Consider the following 17,851-nt stretch of genomic DNA (forward strand, 5'->3'; position numbering starts at 1 on the left):
TTTTGCTTCTTTTAGATGGAGGACAGGTCCGCTCCTTTGTTCTAATAAAGCTTACTTAAAGATAGCCATTGCTATAATCATGCACAACAAGTCCCTTTGATTGCCAAAATAATGAGCTGATTTATAACTAAACGTACTCATATAATAGTCCGTTCCGTTCGGAACTACTTGAAACTTTCTAAGATTCTAAAGCTTCTCACTATTTTTTTTTTTTTTTTTTTTTGGTTCATTTCTTAAATTTTCTTGTCTCACAGGAATAACTTTATCCAACTTAATTTCTAGCAAGTACCACAGCAAGAACAAGTATTTGATTGGTCGAGTATGAGTCGCAGCCAGATTATCGGCACCAACTCCTTCAGTTCAGCTGCATCATTTTATGTTACTCATCATCCTGTTCAAAATCTCGCAATTTAAGCCCAATTATGATTAACCATTGCATTGAAACAATTATTTCCTTCAACATTGAACTTATAAATTTCAATGTTCATAAAGCTTCAGCAACTGGTTTATTGTTTCTTTAAACATAGTGGGTTAGAAGCCTAGTATTCATGTTTTCATGGAGGATGGGCAAAAAGTTATACCCTAAACTAGAGAAAACAAGAGCTCAGAATAAGCAGAACATGATTGCTTGGCATTTTCCACAGGCATTTCGAAGCACAAAATGCATTTCTTGTATTGAACTATGCTTTATAATCTCTTAGTTGGAGAAGGGTGCATCAAAAAAATTTTGAATTGACAATAATAAACTCAACCAACTGTCAAATCTCAGTTAACTAATTAGAATCCGCAAAAACAGGAAATAAAAAGCAGGAGGAGTTAAACATTGAACATACAAAACAGATATGCTGTTATGAGATATCATTATGCACTAAAGTCTGCATTTAACAAAGAAAGCAGCCAACCTCTTTTTTTCCCAACAAACCGCATTGAACAACAAAGGCATGCAATTTAGCACCCCAGAAAAACTAATGCTAAAAACGTTTCTACAGAAATTAAAATTCAAAATCATTGGAAAAGAATCAAAACATAAACATCACTAACCCCACTGTACATAGCTTCCCACTTTCAGTTCCTTGACCACTAGCAATTTGCAAAACTTAACAATGTCTATCCTCCGAAGAAGGAGAAAAACCCCCGTTTCTTGGGTTCTTCCTCCACCATAACAGCCTTCATAGTATCCTGTTCAACAAGTCTCCAAGCAGCCTGCTCGAAAGCCAACCCAGCCAATGTAGGGGGCTTATTCAACACAAGTGGGTACCCTCTATTAGTGCTTCTGATAACCTCCGAATCCTCTGGAATAACTCCCAGCAACGCCAATCCCAACATTTCCTGCACGTCCAGCACTGACATCATGTCCTCGCCTTTGATCATATCCGTCCTAACTCTATTCACAATCATCTTTATATCCCTAATCCCATCGCACTCCAAAAGCCCCGTCACTCTATCGGCGTCTCGCAGACTCGTGATATCTGGTGTTGTGACGAGCACTGCCTCATTAGCTGGACTGATGGCCGTAATGAATCCTGCATCAATTCCAGCCGGACAATCAATAATTATAAAATCGGGACTGCCTTCGGGTCTGGTTTTCAGTGCCTCCACAAGCCAAACCAATGCTTTCCCACCAAATCCCAATGGAAGCTTCGAACGAGGTTTTGAGATGCATAGAAGCTCGAAATTCGACCACCTTTTATCACGCACAAGGGCTTGGTCCAAGCGACAATCGCCATTCATAACCTCAACGAGTGTATAATTAACGCGATTTTCAAGACCGAGGAGAAGGTCGAGGTTTCGGAGACCAACGTCAGCGTCTATCGCAACCACAGAGAAGCCGAGACGAGCCAGTGAGAGGCCGACATTAGCAGTGGTGGTTGTCTTTCCGACGCCACCTTTGCCGGACGTGATTACGACGACACGTGGGGTCTCTCCAGCTAATTCAGGCTTTCTGTTCCATTGCAGGACGGATTGTATGGCGGAACGGGAGTGGGATTTTGAGGGTTTTAGGGTTTGGGTTTTGGAAATGAAGGGTTTAAATGTGGCCAAGGAATGGGAAATAGAGGGATTATGACTGCTAGGGAATGGTTTCAGAGATAGCATTGTACGAGATAAAGAGAGCTTCAGATGCAAATGAAGAAGAAGATCATCTGCTGGATCTGAGCGTCAAAAGACACAGCAAGAACTAACAAGTCGCCAAATGACAGGGCGAGACTAAGTAAGAACCCAACGGTGCGATTTTGGAGAATTGTTAAATCAAGAAATTTTACTCGACAACATGACACGACAGGTTTTTCAGTGAAATTAATTGGGCTTTTTTTTTCTAAGATTGGGTGTCCTGGGCTTCAAAATATTTGAGCCTGTTGCCCTTTAAGCCCAAAAAGACTTTGTACAGTCTCTGGGCTTGCGTGATAAAGTTAAGAATAAATTATGAATTGACTGGGTTGATAGCGAGATCCCGTTTGCCTAGCCAATTTGATTTCTTCTTCTAATTGTAGATTGCTGATTTCAGATCTGGAATCTTGACCCTTCAACTAATTGCTCCCCAAAGAAGAAACCTAATCCGACGGGTGGCTTTACCTTCTCTTTATTATTCTTTTTAAATGGGCCCCACTTCCTTATCTGATGATCAATCAAAAAGCTGCCAAGTGGCATGACACTATCAGTGATACCATACATGGAAACTTCTGATATTCCATATTTACCCTCCTGTAGCGTTTATATCGGTATCCGCCAAACTGTCATTCGACACGTGTTATCACCTTACTCGCTATTGGCATTTTTGCCCCGCCCCGTCCCTTACCCTCTTCTTCATCCGTCTCATGTGATATTAGCTCCCCCTTTTTCTTTCTCTCTCCGTTTCTCACTTTCTCTAGATCCAAACACCCTGTACAGTCTGTATTATAACCTCCATCTCGCCTCTCAGTCTATGTGTGCTTTTCGACGTATGAGGAGAAAGCTAAGCTTGAGAAAGTTTTAATCTCTCTAGCACTGAAACAAGGTTCGATCTGTTCATTTTTGGTTTTCTTTTTTAAATGATTATTTTGGTGGATTACTGGCTGACTTTAATTCTATGTGTATGGTTTCTCATGATAGAATATAATCTGTGTGTTTTAGAGTAATGAGTATATGGATCTGAATCTGATGTTCATATGTATCTTTATATGGCTACAGTTTATTGTTTCCACGTTTTCTGTGCTAATGAGGTTAGATTGATTTGATTCAATTGAAATTGTTAGAACAAGTACTGGTGAATTCGATCTGATTGCCCAATTTTTTGCGGCCTCATCCTTGTTTTATATTCGGAGAAAACTGAGGAGAGTGAAATTTGATCGTGATTTTAACATTTTCTAAGCATTTATATATTCTGCTGATTTGGGTAGGTAGAGCTTAACTGTTCAGGATCTGAAATCTGATAAAAAATGTTATAATATTCTATTACGGAATCAGTCATGTAGAAAGGGTAACTTCCAGTGTGAGACCCATTGTACGTTTCACTTATCCAAGATGCTGTTTAATGCTTGCAAAGTGAATTTGCGAGATTGAGGACTATCCAACTTGCTTTCTATATGATGTTATTATTATGTTGTATGATTAGTACTGAGGTCTATGCCCCCCAGGGCATCTGATGCTTTGCTGTGATTTGGCATTAGTAAATAGCTTAATACTTCTGTCCTGATTTTGTAATTCATAGTTTCAACTTTTAATCTCCAGTTGTCCAGCCTCAAAGCTCTTCACTTAAATTGCTTTGGGCAAGATTGTGTGTGAGCTATGAACCTTATGTTTTGGTCTATACTTAATGAATTTCTACTTGGATCTGTACATATAAAATATGTTTTATCTAGTGATTATGGTATATTGTGGTTAGCTCTATTAAGAATTTACAATTTGTTTTAGATCTCTCTTTTGTGGTTGACCCCTTGTCTACAGCTGTGGCTGAATTAAGATTTTTAGTTAGTCAAATAGATACCTTGTGCTGTTGTACTACCTTTCTGTGTGCATTTCATGCCTGTTTTACCTCTTTGTTGTTGGTTTGAATTTATTTATTTTTTTAATTTGACTTGTAGATTTTCTTTTTGGCTGCAGTAAGGAATGCCACGTGTGCCATTTGAACCGGCGTGATTATTGCTCTTTTAGTTCTGATCAGCTCTGTGGTTCTATTGGTGTTCATAAAATGGGCAAATGCAAGGGTTGTGGGAAACTAGGAAGAATGGTGCCAAGGGATGAGTCTGTGAACGCTTACCATTTTTCTCTTTTGTTGTCTCCTGTTGTTTCTGTTTGGGATTGTGTTGTCCGGAAGATGAGGTATTCCTACAGACCTGAGTGGGTGTAGTTGTGAGATTTCTGATATTTTATAAGTTTACTATACTGAAACTAGGTATTAATTATTTAGTATTGAACAAAGGAAAAAGAAGATAGAGAAGGAAACAAAATTATAGTGAAATGTACACGTTTTAGAGGATTTCTCTTTAAGGTAAAATAGTAGAGCAAACAGGATAATATTTATAGGTTGATAGTTTTCATGGATAGCATAGCGTGTAATAAAGTGCAACCTGTTATGAGAAAAGTGAAGAAGAAGCAGGTCAAAGGTGAGCTGGATCGTCTCAAACAGGCAGAGAAGAAGAAGAGGCGCTTGGAGAAAGCTCTTGCTACTTCTGCAGCCATCATATCTGAATTAGAGAAGAAGAAACAGGAAAAAAAGGAAGAACAGCAGAGGCTTGATGAAGAGGGTGCTGCAATTGCAGAGGCTGTTGCTCTGCATGTGTTACTTGGTGAGGACTCTGATGATCCACGTAAAATTGTGCTAAACAAAGAAGATGGTTTCGGCCCTTGGGATTGTGCTAGCAGGATCAATCTCTTTATGGATGAACAAAGGGCATGCCTTCCGCATCAGGACCAGTTAAGGCATTCATATGAAAGAATTGGCTGGATCTCCAATGCATGTGGAACTGGGTGCGAGTGGAGTGATGTGGAAAACAACTGGTCAGTCTCATATGGGTCTTTAGGAAGTGATTTGCATGCGCCATACTTCGAGGATGGAGGTTGGAGGACCACAGAATTTTCTGCTGGTCTTATTGCAGCACAGGCTGTTTCATCACTCCAGATTGATGAGGATGATCACGTCGACACAATCGTCTTGAATGGAATGCTAGGATGATAGATAGAAAGCACTCTGCTGCCTCTCAAATTGAGTCGTGATCTTTAGTTCAAAGTAATGATTTTGTATATATTCCTTGAGGCTTTATCTTTGTCTATCAGATCTGAATGTGGCTGCTTCTATGTTGAACAGATGTTGCGCATAGCGTGCACTGTGTTGTCACTCATTACTTCTAAAAGTGTGCACTGTGTTGTCACTCATTACTTCTAAAAGTGTGCACTGTGTTGTCACTCATTACTTCTAAAAGCTTGTTTTCGTACTTAAATGTTCTTCATGACTTGAAAAGCTATTCAGCTGATATTTCATTGTTTCCTTGCGGAATGATTCTCTTATTTACTTTTACGGGAAAGGCCAAAATGGCATAATTGCTAAATTTCAGTCCAAACAAATCGTATGTGAGTTGGAAAAAACTTCTTTCATTGCTATCTTTGGGAAAAAAGTCGTGTTCAATAAATTGTTAGGTATTTGAATTATAATGAATTTATACGACATACTAAAATTGACCAATGCTTGCTTCTTGCATTGAACGTGAAGAGCATTGAGCTGATTTCTCTGCAGAGTGCAGACAAGAGCTCTTCAATGATGTTAAGTTTTACCAGTGGAAGAATGGTTGTTATTAATGCTATTTTTTGCTTTGACATTGGCAGATAGCATGAAATGGAGAGCGCTGAATACAGCTCGGCGATGTCCAAACTTGCAAATAAAGTCCATCCTCCAAATGTCCTTATAGCCATAACGTCAATTTGCAGCTTCAATTGTCAATGCCCTGCCTCTATGGATCCGCTTCGCTTTTGACTTGCAGTATTTTTTATATCATTGGCATCGGGCAGGCAACAGCCAGCTTGGCAATTGGCATCTATTCTTGACAGCCAACCGGAACTGTAACTTGTAGGGATGCAACAAATGATGAAGTTTGCAAATAAAAACATGTTTAAACTGAATGTCACAAACCAGAATATTCTAATTCTACATCTCGATGATCTATGAAATCTTAAAATCCTACATTCTCCAGAAAAACGAATATTTTCTGGAGGCAGCGAGGCATGCATGTGCTACAAAGATACAGAATCACCCATAGGGTTGCATGAAAGCTTTGAAGCTCTCAAAATTGACCATGACGTGCAAGGAAAAAATTAACACTTCAGATTCACTGCCCTTTCAATGTACTTATCATCCTCTAAGCACCATCACCAAATATTCAGTCGGAAAAGGCAAAAACAAACTTTACAGTGATACACAACGAATGACTGTAATTGTCTATTGCATGTTTCGACAGGTACAACTAGCAACACTGCTTTCACAAAAGGCTTTCTTCATACATCATGCCGTAAATTCTGCTGCGATGAGAGTTCAGGTTCCCGTTGTAGAAAATTCTGCCTTGATGGTAAATCTGATTGGTCATGTTGCTGCCGAAGCAGCACATCTTCATCCTGATGATCTACGTCTGTACTACTAGATGGTTTGGCACCAGAAGTAATAAGGTTTTTAAACCAAGCTGCTTGGAATCTAGGGGTCCCTCTGTTTGAATTGCCAGGTGAATCAGGACCAGACCCATTATTCGAAGCAACACCTATAAGGAAACGGTATGCCACTTTGCTAGCTGATACAATCTCTGCCTTGGCTTGTCTTAACTGCAAATATGCACACGCGCCAAGAAAAAGTTTAATCACACTGAACAATGTCAAAAGCCAAGTAAGGATTTATCGGCATATTACAGTCTGACTAAGAATCCACATTTCAGGCTAATTGGAAACCAAGGAAGGAATGCATGCACATAAGAAAATGAAAGCATTAAGCATGAGCGGTTGACAAAATCTAAGGAATAGTGAAATAGTAGTTAACCTAAAACCACCATACACAAACTCAAGCAGAGAGCAAAACGTTTGAGCTACAACTTATAGTGCATGTATGATTAAAACCAAAATAACAGTTTTATACTTCTTTCCAAGGAAAAATGATAAATAATTAAAAAGAAAAGTTAAAAGGAAACACATCAAGATGTTTGCTAAAAAAATCAAGTATTATTTAAAGTGCATTGAACAGAAGACAAATTGCAGTAACAAAAGTCACCACTTAAAAATGAATCATTTGGTTATTTAAAAAGCAAATATGTTTCAAGAGGTTCAGGGAGCTCATATGTGAAAAGGAATCATTTGGTTATTTCTTGTTACAACAAACAAGGAGTATAGCAAGATAATCCTGGCCAAATACAAGAAGAAATTGCACATCTCACCCGTAAAGCTGTATTTCCCGCTACTTCCAAGGCTGTGTCACCAGCATTGGCAAAACGATTAACCCAACCTGTTATAGAAACCATAAGAACATGCACCAGTTGAAACAAGGTTCTTTTAACACCACAGGTTAATTATTAAATCATAAAAGAATGAGTAACAGAGTACAAAATCAAACAAAAGACGCAGACAATCAAAATTTACTTCTAGTGTTTTGGTAAAGCAGGTAATTTAACAACTGCAGAAGTAGGCAAATCATAAAGAAGCCTTGAGCAGCTCCATGAGCTACCAGTAATAGAGCTAACCAGAACCTAACCTGGGCAAAGTTGCAATGGAAATGAACAATCACTTACCCCCGAGTTTAGCAAGACATTAGATAAGCTAAACTTAATGAAAAATAATGCTTACCTGGAAGTTTTGGCACACCAAGCCTTTCACAAAACTCATCACAGAAGTGATTGCAGTTCTTGGCTAGCAAGTCATATGCACTTCCAGGCCATTCTCTGCTCAGTTCCCTCAGTATCTGGTTCACTTTATAGATAGGAAAGTTTGTTCTTCCAAGCACAATGCTCTCACGATATGTATACATTGGGTTCTTTCCAGAAGGGCAACTAAAAACTCCAGTTCCATGTTCACAAAACCCAAAAGACCATTCATCCTCTCCATAAACCTGTCATATATATGTCAAACAAATTTATTGCAGCGATATGCATTACCGTTCAGCATCATTTGATAATATAAAAACATTGGAATAACGAATAGAAACATAAGGAGAAAAAATAACATGAATGGCCAATGGGAAATTAGAAGTGCATAATGTAGTGAAGAAATAAGGGGCCTCTGCACAACATGTGATGTTAAGGCATGCAACCCAAAAAGTGTGAGAAACAATTCGAAGCAACATTTTATAGAGTCAGGTGAGGATTTGGACTCATCAAGGAACATCATCTGTCAAGAAAATCTATTTACTTTCGTCAAAATTTAGTTGCATACTCTTTTGAATCCATATTTCAATACTAAAGTATTCCTTTAACTTTTATCCCCAACTAAAATCAAGAGGTGAAGTGACCTCAAAGACATTGCAGGGTACAGTATGAATGAAATTTCTTCACATTTGCACATGACTTGGTAGCCTTCCATCTTGACAAAACCAGGCCTTTCCACTGATTAAATCAAATTCTGAACAACTTTGAAAGAACCCTATTACAAACAGTATGCCACATGAATTCTTTGGCGGCATTCAGCTATAAAATAAATGCATAAAATGAACAATCAAACAAGAAAAACCAGAATCATATAGGAGACAAATATGTTCCTTCCCTATCAACATCATCTCTAATGTGCCATGTCAGTAAAGAAGATGATCATATCCTCAAACCAAACTCAGACTCAAAGTTCCATATCATATTAAAATACCAGCAGGTCTGAACTTCACTGTTCATGAAAATTATTAATCGGCAGAACAAAAGAAATGGATTTGCACTCAATGGTTTTAGATTGAAACCACAAACTTATTAGGTTAAAGGAAAAGGAATTCACTAAAACTAGATCATAATGGAAGTTACAAGAGACAGTAATTAAGAATACAGTTATGATATTGATGCCACCATGTAAAATTCACACACATCTTCTTCAAAATGCTAATTCTATGATAGCATCTTTGAGTAGAATGAAATTGCCAACTTTGAAGAAATATAGGAGATAACTGAACTAGAAAAAGTAAAAAATAAAATAGAGATGTACAAGATGAGGGAAAAACAAGAGGAGGTAATGAAAAAGGCTTGGTGTTACTGCTACAAAGCCTACAATAATAAACCATCTATGTAGTGAAAGGGGAAGAGATTCTGTCTAGTGTTAAGAATTTATCAACCTTATATGCATAAAAATTCAAGACAGAAAATAGCAAGCATAAAGCAAGAAGCCAAATAGCACACAGCTAATTCCATGGCAGCAAGTTTTCTTACGCAAAACAAACGCCTAGTTCTTGAATGACACCTGACGCAAAGTTTTTGAAGGTCCATAAGACTCTTGAAAGAACTCAAAAGTTCTGTTAAACTAGAAACCTAGTACACATTTTAGCTCTCACTAAACTTCCACGAATGAGTCCTAGGTACTGTTCTCTTAACTGAATGAGGATTCCACATGCGAATTTATTAAGTCTTGATCTTAAGTACAGAAACCAAAGACTTAGATCTCACCTGCAGTGGCAGAATATTCCACAACTGATACAATCGAATCAACATAGAACACAAGCAAAGTTCCTATAAAAAAACTCATTTTCCATGCATACCAGTTGATAACCAGATAAAAACCCTAGATCCCATTCCCAGCACATTGCAAAGCAACACCAATAAATGTATAAATACATAAGTATACAACCAAATATATATATAAATGCAGAGAAAGAGAAGAGGAAGGACCTGAACAGCGCTGTGGAAGATGCCGCCAAGGCCAATACCGTCCTTGAAGATCTTGTTGATATGCATAATGGTGTTGTTGGTCTTCTCCGATCCACTATTTGTCACGTCATATATATGCAATATCACATCCGTCATCTTTATCAATAAAACCCTAAACCTAACCCTAACTTCAAACTTTCTATTCTCTTCTCTTTGTAATATATGATTCCAAACAAACTTCTTCACTCTCTTTCTTTTTCCTCTAAAGTCTCTTCCGTTTCAAATTCCTTTTATTTCTCCTCTCTCTCTCTGTGGTCACTTGTAGCCACAGAGAATTTTCACTTTCCGTGCTCGCTGTTACTGGAATTTAATTTGAAAGTAACACGCTAATTTTCCAGGAAAATGTTCAGGGTTCTTAGATCTTCCCTCTTTTGGGTTTTGTTTTCTCGAGTTTGAGAGTTTTGCAGTAATAAACCATTTGCATAATATTTGTATGATATAATTAAAATTTCGTTATATATGAATTGGGATATTTTTTTGGAGGAAAAAGACGAAATATAAATTTGCCCCTGGAGATCGCAGGAAATTACGAATGTTGCGGTTATTGTTTTTACAACTGTCTGCCACTTTAGTGTCTTCGACCATGATTAGGCTGAGTTGGATAAGGGGGTCCCAGTCACGCGCGCAATTATTATGGACTACGAGACACCGACCGACAGATATGTATTTACTAGTATGCCCTCGCTTTTTATTTGAAGTTTTAACCGCTAAATTAACAATCCAAAACCAAAAGGAGCATCCCGCCTTACTCAAAGAAAGGGACAGAAAGTGGAACCGATTTAAAATATACTATTGAAAATAATTCAAACTGTTTTCTTTTTTTCTGTTTTTCAAACTGTTTTGAAATATGGTCAAAATTGAAAAAATTTTATCTATAATTTATTTTAATCTAATATTATTAATTTTCTATTTAAATTTAAATATTATTAAATAAAATACGAAATTATATGATATATTATAAAATATATATTAAACATAGTAAGGATATAATATCTTTGAAGATTTTAATTTTATTAGTTGAAAAAATAAATATAATTTAATTTTAATCGGTTATATTAATTTCATTAAAAATAAATTTTATTAAATGAATAAAAATGTTATATTATATATTAGATAAGCTATATATTAAATATGATAATAACAAAAGAAATCAATTTTATAAAACAAGAAATCAGTTTGATAAAATAAAAAATTATGTAATATATATTAAATATAGTAAAAAATTAAAATTCAATTCGAAAAAATAAAAATTATGTTGTGTATCAAATATGGTAAAAATATAAGAATTCAAGTTGATTTATTGGCGATATTTAATTTAAATAAGTTATTAAATAATGAAGGTTTGGTAAAAATAATTAGTTTAAGCAATAACAATTTATTGCATAATAATATTATTCAAATTAACATTTTAACTTCTTTAATAAAACTATCTTATTGTATGAAAAATTAATTATTTTATATTAATTGAAGTTACTAAAAAATTTAAAACTCATTCAAACAAAACTATTAATAAAATAATTAAATAATAAATAATAAATTGATATCAACTGATCTATACCAGCTAACTCTTCTAGCAAATAATCATAAGAAAATTTATAAATACAATTTAATTAAAAAATTAACACTTATCATTTAAATTTTTTATTATACTTCCAATAGTGATCACGAGGAATAACTTAATTATAAATTATTTATAAATCATAGTTATAAATGGAATTAAAGGTTTTATTAAATTGTAACTTTATTGTCTGGATTATCAATACATATGTTTGTTTTTATAAATAAAATTTTTTTTTTCTTTTGGCTATAGGATTTATTATTTTTTTATGTCAAAGGCTTTTCTCCTATCATTTTACTTCTTATTTATTAGAGATATTATTTTACTCGAATTATAATTATTTATATTTCCCATCTTCTTTTAATCAAAATTTTTGTTTTTGCGCATCATTTTATTATTATTTTTTATATTATTCATTCATTTTATTTACATTCATATTATAAACTTTACAATGAAATATTAAATAAAAAGGTAAATATATTTATCTTTTTTCTCAATAACTTATTATCATTTTTATTATATATATATGAAAAAGCTAATCAATCATATTTAAAGGAAAAACGAGTAACTATATAATGAAAACTAACACGCAACATACGTGGTCAAAAACTTATCATTATTCATTCATTCATTTTTTTGATTTTTGACATTTAGGCGTGAGATATAAATAATGCAATATTTATATATATACACACACAGGAAAAGAAAAGTACAATAATGTGAATGGGTCGAGCTATCTATGATTTTTAAATCATGTGACATTTTTAACGCATTAAAAATGATTTATCTACGCCTTATATATGTAAAAACAAGAACAATCAATTTGGACACCAATCAAATCTTGGAAAACTCGTGAAAAAGAAAAAAAAAAAAAAAAAAATTCAAAAGTGCCCTCACTGCTCATTTCCTTTTGCATCCCCACACAAGGTTGGATGAGCCATGAGGCTGCAATGGCTTATGCTGATGGCCATAAGTTTGAAGAACGTAATTACTTGACGCATCAACTAATAATTTGAAGGTGAATGATCCATAAGAAGTTGCTGGATATTGAATGTAATGCGGTGCACAACCACGACCGTAATGGTTGAGGTTTTGGACTACTTATCATTATCATTTCAGCATATCAGAATCCTGCAGACATAGACAAAGTATCCAATATGAATTACATAGCATAATTAAAGCAAGCATCAGTGGATCTTTTAGGACTTAACAATTTATTTTTGGGGAGCAAATAGATTTTTTATATCATTTTTCATCAAATTTTAGAATAAGATTAGTTTGGTCTCCATTTCATTACAATCAGGAAGTAAAGGGAATCCCAAGCTATAGGAAAATGAAAGGGTACAAGAAAAGTGTTTATAAGAATTCTAAGGTTTACTAATTCAATATACATACATAGTATAGCAGCATTTAGCCAAAATCATATTTCAGTATTCACTGTGACAAAACCAACATGAGGGACAACTAATAAAATTCAGAAGCGAGAGAAAGAAAGATGGTAAGAAAAATAAAATTTTGGATATGCACCTCCAAGTAATTTCAAATTGAAATTTTCTGGGAGTAACATGTAATGTGCCTTCAAGAGTATTTCCGCTGTCTCTGTTATTTTATAATACTATCTGCCTTCATTGGTCATCAACTGGGAAAAAACATCGCTGGTTGTTATGTCTGAATTAGCATCACCGTTGTCTCTGCTTGATGAACCTTGAAGAACCATTGATGGTTTTAAGAGCTCCTGAGCATTTATATTGCCAGCCTCACGAGGTTCTCCTGATCGTCCAGAATCCTGAAGCTGAAGTGCATATTCCAAATTCCATAGCACATCACCCATAGTTGGCCTATCAACACCGTAGTCAGCCAAACATTTCTCTGCTGTTTCTCCATATTTCTTTAGAGAGCTTCGATTTATCTGTCCAACAAGATTGGGATCAATAATTTTCTCAAGCATGCCCTTTTTCTGCCACTGCATTGCCCATTCAGCTAAATTTACCTGTTCCCTCGCAAGCAATGGGTCCACAGCGGGTCTAGCACAAAGAACCTCAAGAAGCACAACTCCAAATGAATAAACATCTGATTTATCTGTCAGCTGCTGTCTCCGGAAATATTCTGGGTCAAGATAACCAAAACTGCCTTTGACACCAGTACTCACATGAGTCTCATTGAGACATGGGCCAGATCTTGAAAGTCCAAAGTCAGCTACCTTGGCCACATAATTTTGATCAAGCAAAATATTTGTAGACTTAATATCACGATGGATGATGCCTTGTGTTGAACCTGTATGTAGATAGTGGAGACCTCTTGCAGCACCAATGCATATTTCAAGCCTTTGCTTCCATGACAAAGGTTGATATCCTGAACCATATAAATGATTCTTCAGTGGCCCCCGTTCCATGTACTCATAAACCAATATCATTTCTGAGTTCTCTTCGCAGTAACCAATGAGCGAAACAAGGTGACGGTGACGGATCCTGGATAAAACTGTTATTTCTGTCTGGAATTCTGGAAGTCCCTGCCTAGATCCTGGCACACCCCTCTTTACAGCAACCGTTGTGTTGTCTCTGAGAACCCCTTTGTAAACCATACCAAATCCACCTGAACCAATAATTAGAATCTCATCAAAATTGTTAGTGGCCAATCTTATATCAGCAAAAGGGAACCTCAAACTGTGATACCCATTTGCGCCAGGAGATGCATTAACTGTCACTTCAGACAGTCTACTGTGAGAACTGCCTCCATATATGCGCAAAGGTGTCCAACCTGCACTCTCTGTCCTGCTTGCCATTGGTTTCTTCTGCTTCTTGCGTTTACATACAAAAATGACTGCAAGAACAGCCAGAGTCAATAAAACAAGGCCTCCAAGAATTGAACCCAACAACACAATCCAAATATGTCTTTTCTTGGATCCACTCTGTAAACCAGGAACATTTATCATCTTCATAATCTCTATCCCATTCAAAATAGCATTGACTTTCATAGAAGTGCTTACAGCTGAGGGTCCAACGCTTATATGCATAGCCCCAGAATCATCAGAATCTGCAATGAAGTCTATGAAGACCGGAGATGAAAGCATATGGAACGTGAGAGAAGACAAATCAAGATCCTTATAAGCAGAGTAGCCATTCAAGTATACATCAAAGTACAATTGGTTAAGTGAAGTACTGACGATATCACAAAAATGCAATCGAACCAAGTGTTTAACACCACCCGAACCAACTGGAAGTTTCCATGTAATGTTGAATGCTGCCCCTAACAAGGTTGTATTATCCCTATTCATCTGCTGTGCAGTCATATACACATTATCAGGTGCAATCTCTGGACTGGCACCCCCGCTCTGATAATTAGGAGTACGAGTAGTAACTGCACGTTTAGCAGCAGATTTTAAAACAAGAAAATCATCATCAGGTATCCACGACCTCCATAAAGTATCATTAAAAGGAGTCAATTTTAAACCTCCAACATTAATTCTGTGAAGTGTCTCTAAGACATCCGAAGAAAGATTCTTGTACTCATCAATTGTATTAGCACTAACCAGCCGAACTCCATAATCAATAATAAAATCCTTTGGAGCCGAAAACACTTCAATTGCATTAACAAATCCAAAACCACCAACAGGACTAAACAAAATTTCAAGCACTGCATCATCTATTCTCATTATATACTCTTTAAGAACAAGAACTTGGGTACTAAAATCACTCAACACCATATTATCGTTAACAAAAACGCTAAACGTTGCAGTTGATAAATTAAAACTTTGATCTGCGAATGGCGAGAAATGGAAACGTACCAAATGAGTCCCATTCCTCTTGATGTTGAACTTGTAGCTGGAAGCAGAGGTGAAAGCTCTCGCTGTATGGTACAAAGCGGGCAAATTTGGCGATGGGTTCCGGTCAGCCAGTGAAATAGACCTTCTTGGTAAGAGAAAAGAGGGGTTGGAAGAATCCGCGACAAAAATTCGGTTATAGAGAGACGTGTTGGTGGATGAGCCACAGTTGATAAGGTAATTATCTGTGGGAGTAAAGGAGGAAGATAAACCAAGGAAAAAGAGGAAAATTAGAAAGAGAAAGTAAAATAACTTAGTTTCCATTGAAGGAGAATCTGGGTTTCCTTCAAGAGAATAAACGCAGAGACTTCGCCTCTTTAAGACATGAAGTAGACAAGAGATAATTGTAGACTGTTAAAGATGGATTTGGATGTGAAGGAACAGAGTCACTTCACTCGTTTTTGACATTTGGGGCTTGATGGTTCAAGTTTAATGGTGACTTTAGGCCGTTCGCATTAGTTGCTTCCCCATTGGATAAGACATTGCAAAATAAACCATGGACAAACCAATTCTTACTTGCACATGTAATAAACCAGCAGTGTTAAACTTGATTAGGAAATACACCCAACTTTGTAAAGCTGCTAATACCACTAACTGTTAAAAAATAATCTTGCATTGCATTTAAACAAGCTCGTTTGGGTAGTTGAAACCATGTGATTTGCAAAAGTTGACATTATTATCTTGGAGCCTATTCTTGATACAAAGTTGCCCACTAAAGTTAAGGAGTTTTTTTATAAACCAAGCCAAGTGCAATGTCAAAAAGTAAAAACATGAAACATGCGTATCAATTCTTTCATTTCCTACTGCAAATGATGCTTTGCGTTGGCCAGCAAACTTGATGTCCAGATTCGATTTTCCTTCTTTCCATTTTATTTTTATTATTGACAAAATAAAACATTTATAAGAACCAAATTAGTAAAAATTTTTATGATCAGAAGCTTTTGAATTTACAACTTCCTACTTTTCCTTTTTTTTTTTTTTTTTGTTTTATAACTTTTATTATTTTTAATGAATTACTTCACTTGCATTGAGTTGGATTGCCCTAAGTAATTTCTTAAGTATTTAAAAATTATAATTATATAAACAATTGCTTAATCTCAGCAGATTTATAATTATAACATCACATTTCTATATAATTTAGATCTTACATAAAATATACTATCTCATAAAAAAAATCCTCATTTCCAATGCATCTAGTTGTGCTTGAACTCCTTGTGGAATGCAGCAATAAAATTCATGCCTAAAAATAAAAATGGGAGGTGCCCTTTTGATTTTTTTTTTTCAATGAACTGGACTTGGAAGAAATTTCTCAAATATTTTTAAAAAATAACCATTCAATATTTCAGTATGCATTGGGTGGATCGAATACTTATTTGTGTCACCAGTTTACTATCGTAGAAGCACGAACAACGAACTACTCCGAGAATAAAGAACTGCTCCGAGATTGTTTTTTTTGTTGATTTGCAAATACGGTAGAGTTTGCAAATGTGGCAGAGAACGCGTTATCCTTTTTTTTTTTTTTTTTTGTTGGATCTCCACCCTCCTTCAAATAGACTCCCGTGCCTAACCGATTACGATAAAATTTAAATTTATTTAAATATCATTAATAGTTAAAAAACATAGGTCCAGATTAAAATATTATTTATTAATTTGTCCATATCCGTTGATTAATTTCTAAATAAATATTTAATCTTGGACGTTGGATCTCATGCGATACGACACACTTTGACAATTGGTGCCATCATTTGTCCTGATTCAAGCGTGACGTGGCGCTAACGAAAATGGTGGCATGGTAACCTTGCACGTATACGGAATGCTAGCGCAGTGCGAGCGGGTGCTCCCAATGCTTGTTGCTGTAGGTCCAGCCGTCCAGCACTTCACGCACTCGTGAGCACCACTGCAGTTTCTATGAAGAGTGATACATAGTGGACATCACTTTCGTGTATCTACTGCGAATATGAGCTGGAATCCTACAGGTATCGTTCACGTCCTGCTAAACATCTATGATATATAATAGTATAATTTTATATATAATTAAGCTAATTCACCCAATTGTACTGAAATAAAATAGATAGATTTTGAATTTCGTTATTAAATTGTCAAATATCTAATTAGTCCAAAGTTGATATTAATTTAATTCATATATCTAATTTAGTAAAGAAATGAACGCGAGAAAATTCTTTCATTTATTTTTGAACATGTAAAATTTGATGATGTGCAAATATCTCTCTTAAGGACTTTTCACGAAGCGTACATAAATGATTCAAACTATTCAAATTAATTCAAATCAATTTTAAAAAGTTGATGGCTTAATTTGAAAATATAAAAAATTGAAATATTAGTTCGATTTATAATTTTAAAGTTAAAATCACCTAACTCGAATCGAAATATGTATATGTAAATATAATATTTTTTCATGTGCATTTAAGTTAGTCAAATTTTTTTCTAATTTAATAAGTCATGTATTATAGATAATTTAATTTTTTCATACTCAAAATTTTATGTTTATAATAATACAAATACTTTATTATTCATTAAAAATTTATCAATATGGAGTTATTTTTTATTGTTTCTTTTATAATAATGAGTATATTTCAAAGTGCCAGCTAACTTGAACCATTTTTATAAGTTTTG

General features: G+C 35.3%; 4 protein-coding genes across 4 annotated transcripts; 1 reads left to right on the forward strand and 3 right to left on the reverse strand.

The window, feature by feature from the left end:
• Nucleotides 1–823: 823 nt before the first annotated feature.
• Nucleotides 824–2,260, reverse strand: MIND (septum site-determining protein (MIND)). The gene has a single exon (XM_012234797.4). It carries the CDS (start codon nt 2,092–2,094, stop codon nt 1,108–1,110), a length of 987 nt encoding a protein of 328 aa, XP_012090187.1. The 5' UTR covers nt 2,095–2,260; the 3' UTR covers nt 824–1,107.
• Nucleotides 2,261–2,783: 523 nt separating this feature from the next.
• Nucleotides 2,784–5,461, forward strand: LOC105648424 (stress response NST1-like protein). The gene is made up of 2 exons (XM_012234798.4): nt 2,784–2,992; nt 4,078–5,461. Exon 2 carries the CDS (start codon nt 4,514–4,516, stop codon nt 5,147–5,149), a length of 636 nt encoding a protein of 211 aa, XP_012090188.1. The 5' UTR covers nt 2,784–2,992; nt 4,078–4,513; the 3' UTR covers nt 5,150–5,461.
• An 808-nt stretch (nt 5,462–6,269) lies between these two features.
• On the reverse strand, nt 6,270–10,276 carry LOC105648425 (uncharacterized). Its single transcript, XM_012234801.4, has 4 exons — nt 9,801–10,276; nt 7,789–8,050; nt 7,383–7,450; nt 6,270–6,780 (listed from the first exon to the last, which is right to left on the reverse strand). Exons 1-4 carry the CDS (start codon nt 9,933–9,935, stop codon nt 6,463–6,465), a joined length of 783 nt encoding a protein of 260 aa, XP_012090191.1. The 5' UTR covers nt 9,936–10,276; the 3' UTR covers nt 6,270–6,462.
• Nucleotides 10,277–12,061: 1,785 nt separating this feature from the next.
• Nucleotides 12,062–15,876, reverse strand: LOC105648426 (Protein kinase superfamily protein). The gene is made up of 2 exons (XM_020685081.3): nt 12,925–15,876; nt 12,062–12,528 (listed from the first exon to the last, which is right to left on the reverse strand). Exon 1 carries the CDS (start codon nt 15,479–15,481, stop codon nt 13,013–13,015), a length of 2,469 nt encoding a protein of 822 aa, XP_020540740.1. The 5' UTR covers nt 15,482–15,876; the 3' UTR covers nt 12,062–12,528; nt 12,925–13,012.
• Nucleotides 15,877–17,851: the final 1,975 nt, after the last annotated feature.

The sequence above is a fragment of the Jatropha curcas genome, chromosome 10 (assembly GCF_041381405.1).
Source record: "Jatropha curcas cultivar XTBG-Jc1 chromosome 10, XTBG_Jcur_1.0, whole genome shotgun sequence".
NCBI classification, from domain to species: domain Eukaryota; kingdom Viridiplantae; phylum Streptophyta; class Magnoliopsida; order Malpighiales; family Euphorbiaceae; genus Jatropha; species Jatropha curcas.

Bases quoted from the DNA above. Each gene is read 5' to 3' on its own strand.
- LOC105648424 (XM_012234798.4), top strand. From the start codon at position 4,514: ATGGATAGCATAGCGTGTAATAAAGTGCAACCTGTTATGAGAAAAGTG.
- LOC105648426 (XM_020685081.3), bottom strand. From the start codon at position 15,481: ATGGAAACTAAGTTATTTTACTTTCTCTTTCTAATTTTCCTCTTTTTC.
- LOC105648425 (XM_012234801.4), bottom strand. From the start codon at position 9,935: ATGACGGATGTGATATTGCATATATATGACGTGACAAATAGTGGATCG. The intron at 7,451-7,788 runs GTAAGCATTATT...TTTCTATAACAG, and splicing joins TGGTGTGCCAAAACTTCCAG to GTTGGGTTAATCGTTTTGCC. The intron at 6,781-7,382 runs GTGAGATGTGCA...GCATATTTGCAG, and splicing joins CGGGAAATACAGCTTTACGG to TTAAGACAAGCCAAGGCAGA.
- MIND (XM_012234797.4), bottom strand. From the start codon at position 2,094: ATGCTATCTCTGAAACCATTCCCTAGCAGTCATAATCCCTCTATTTCC.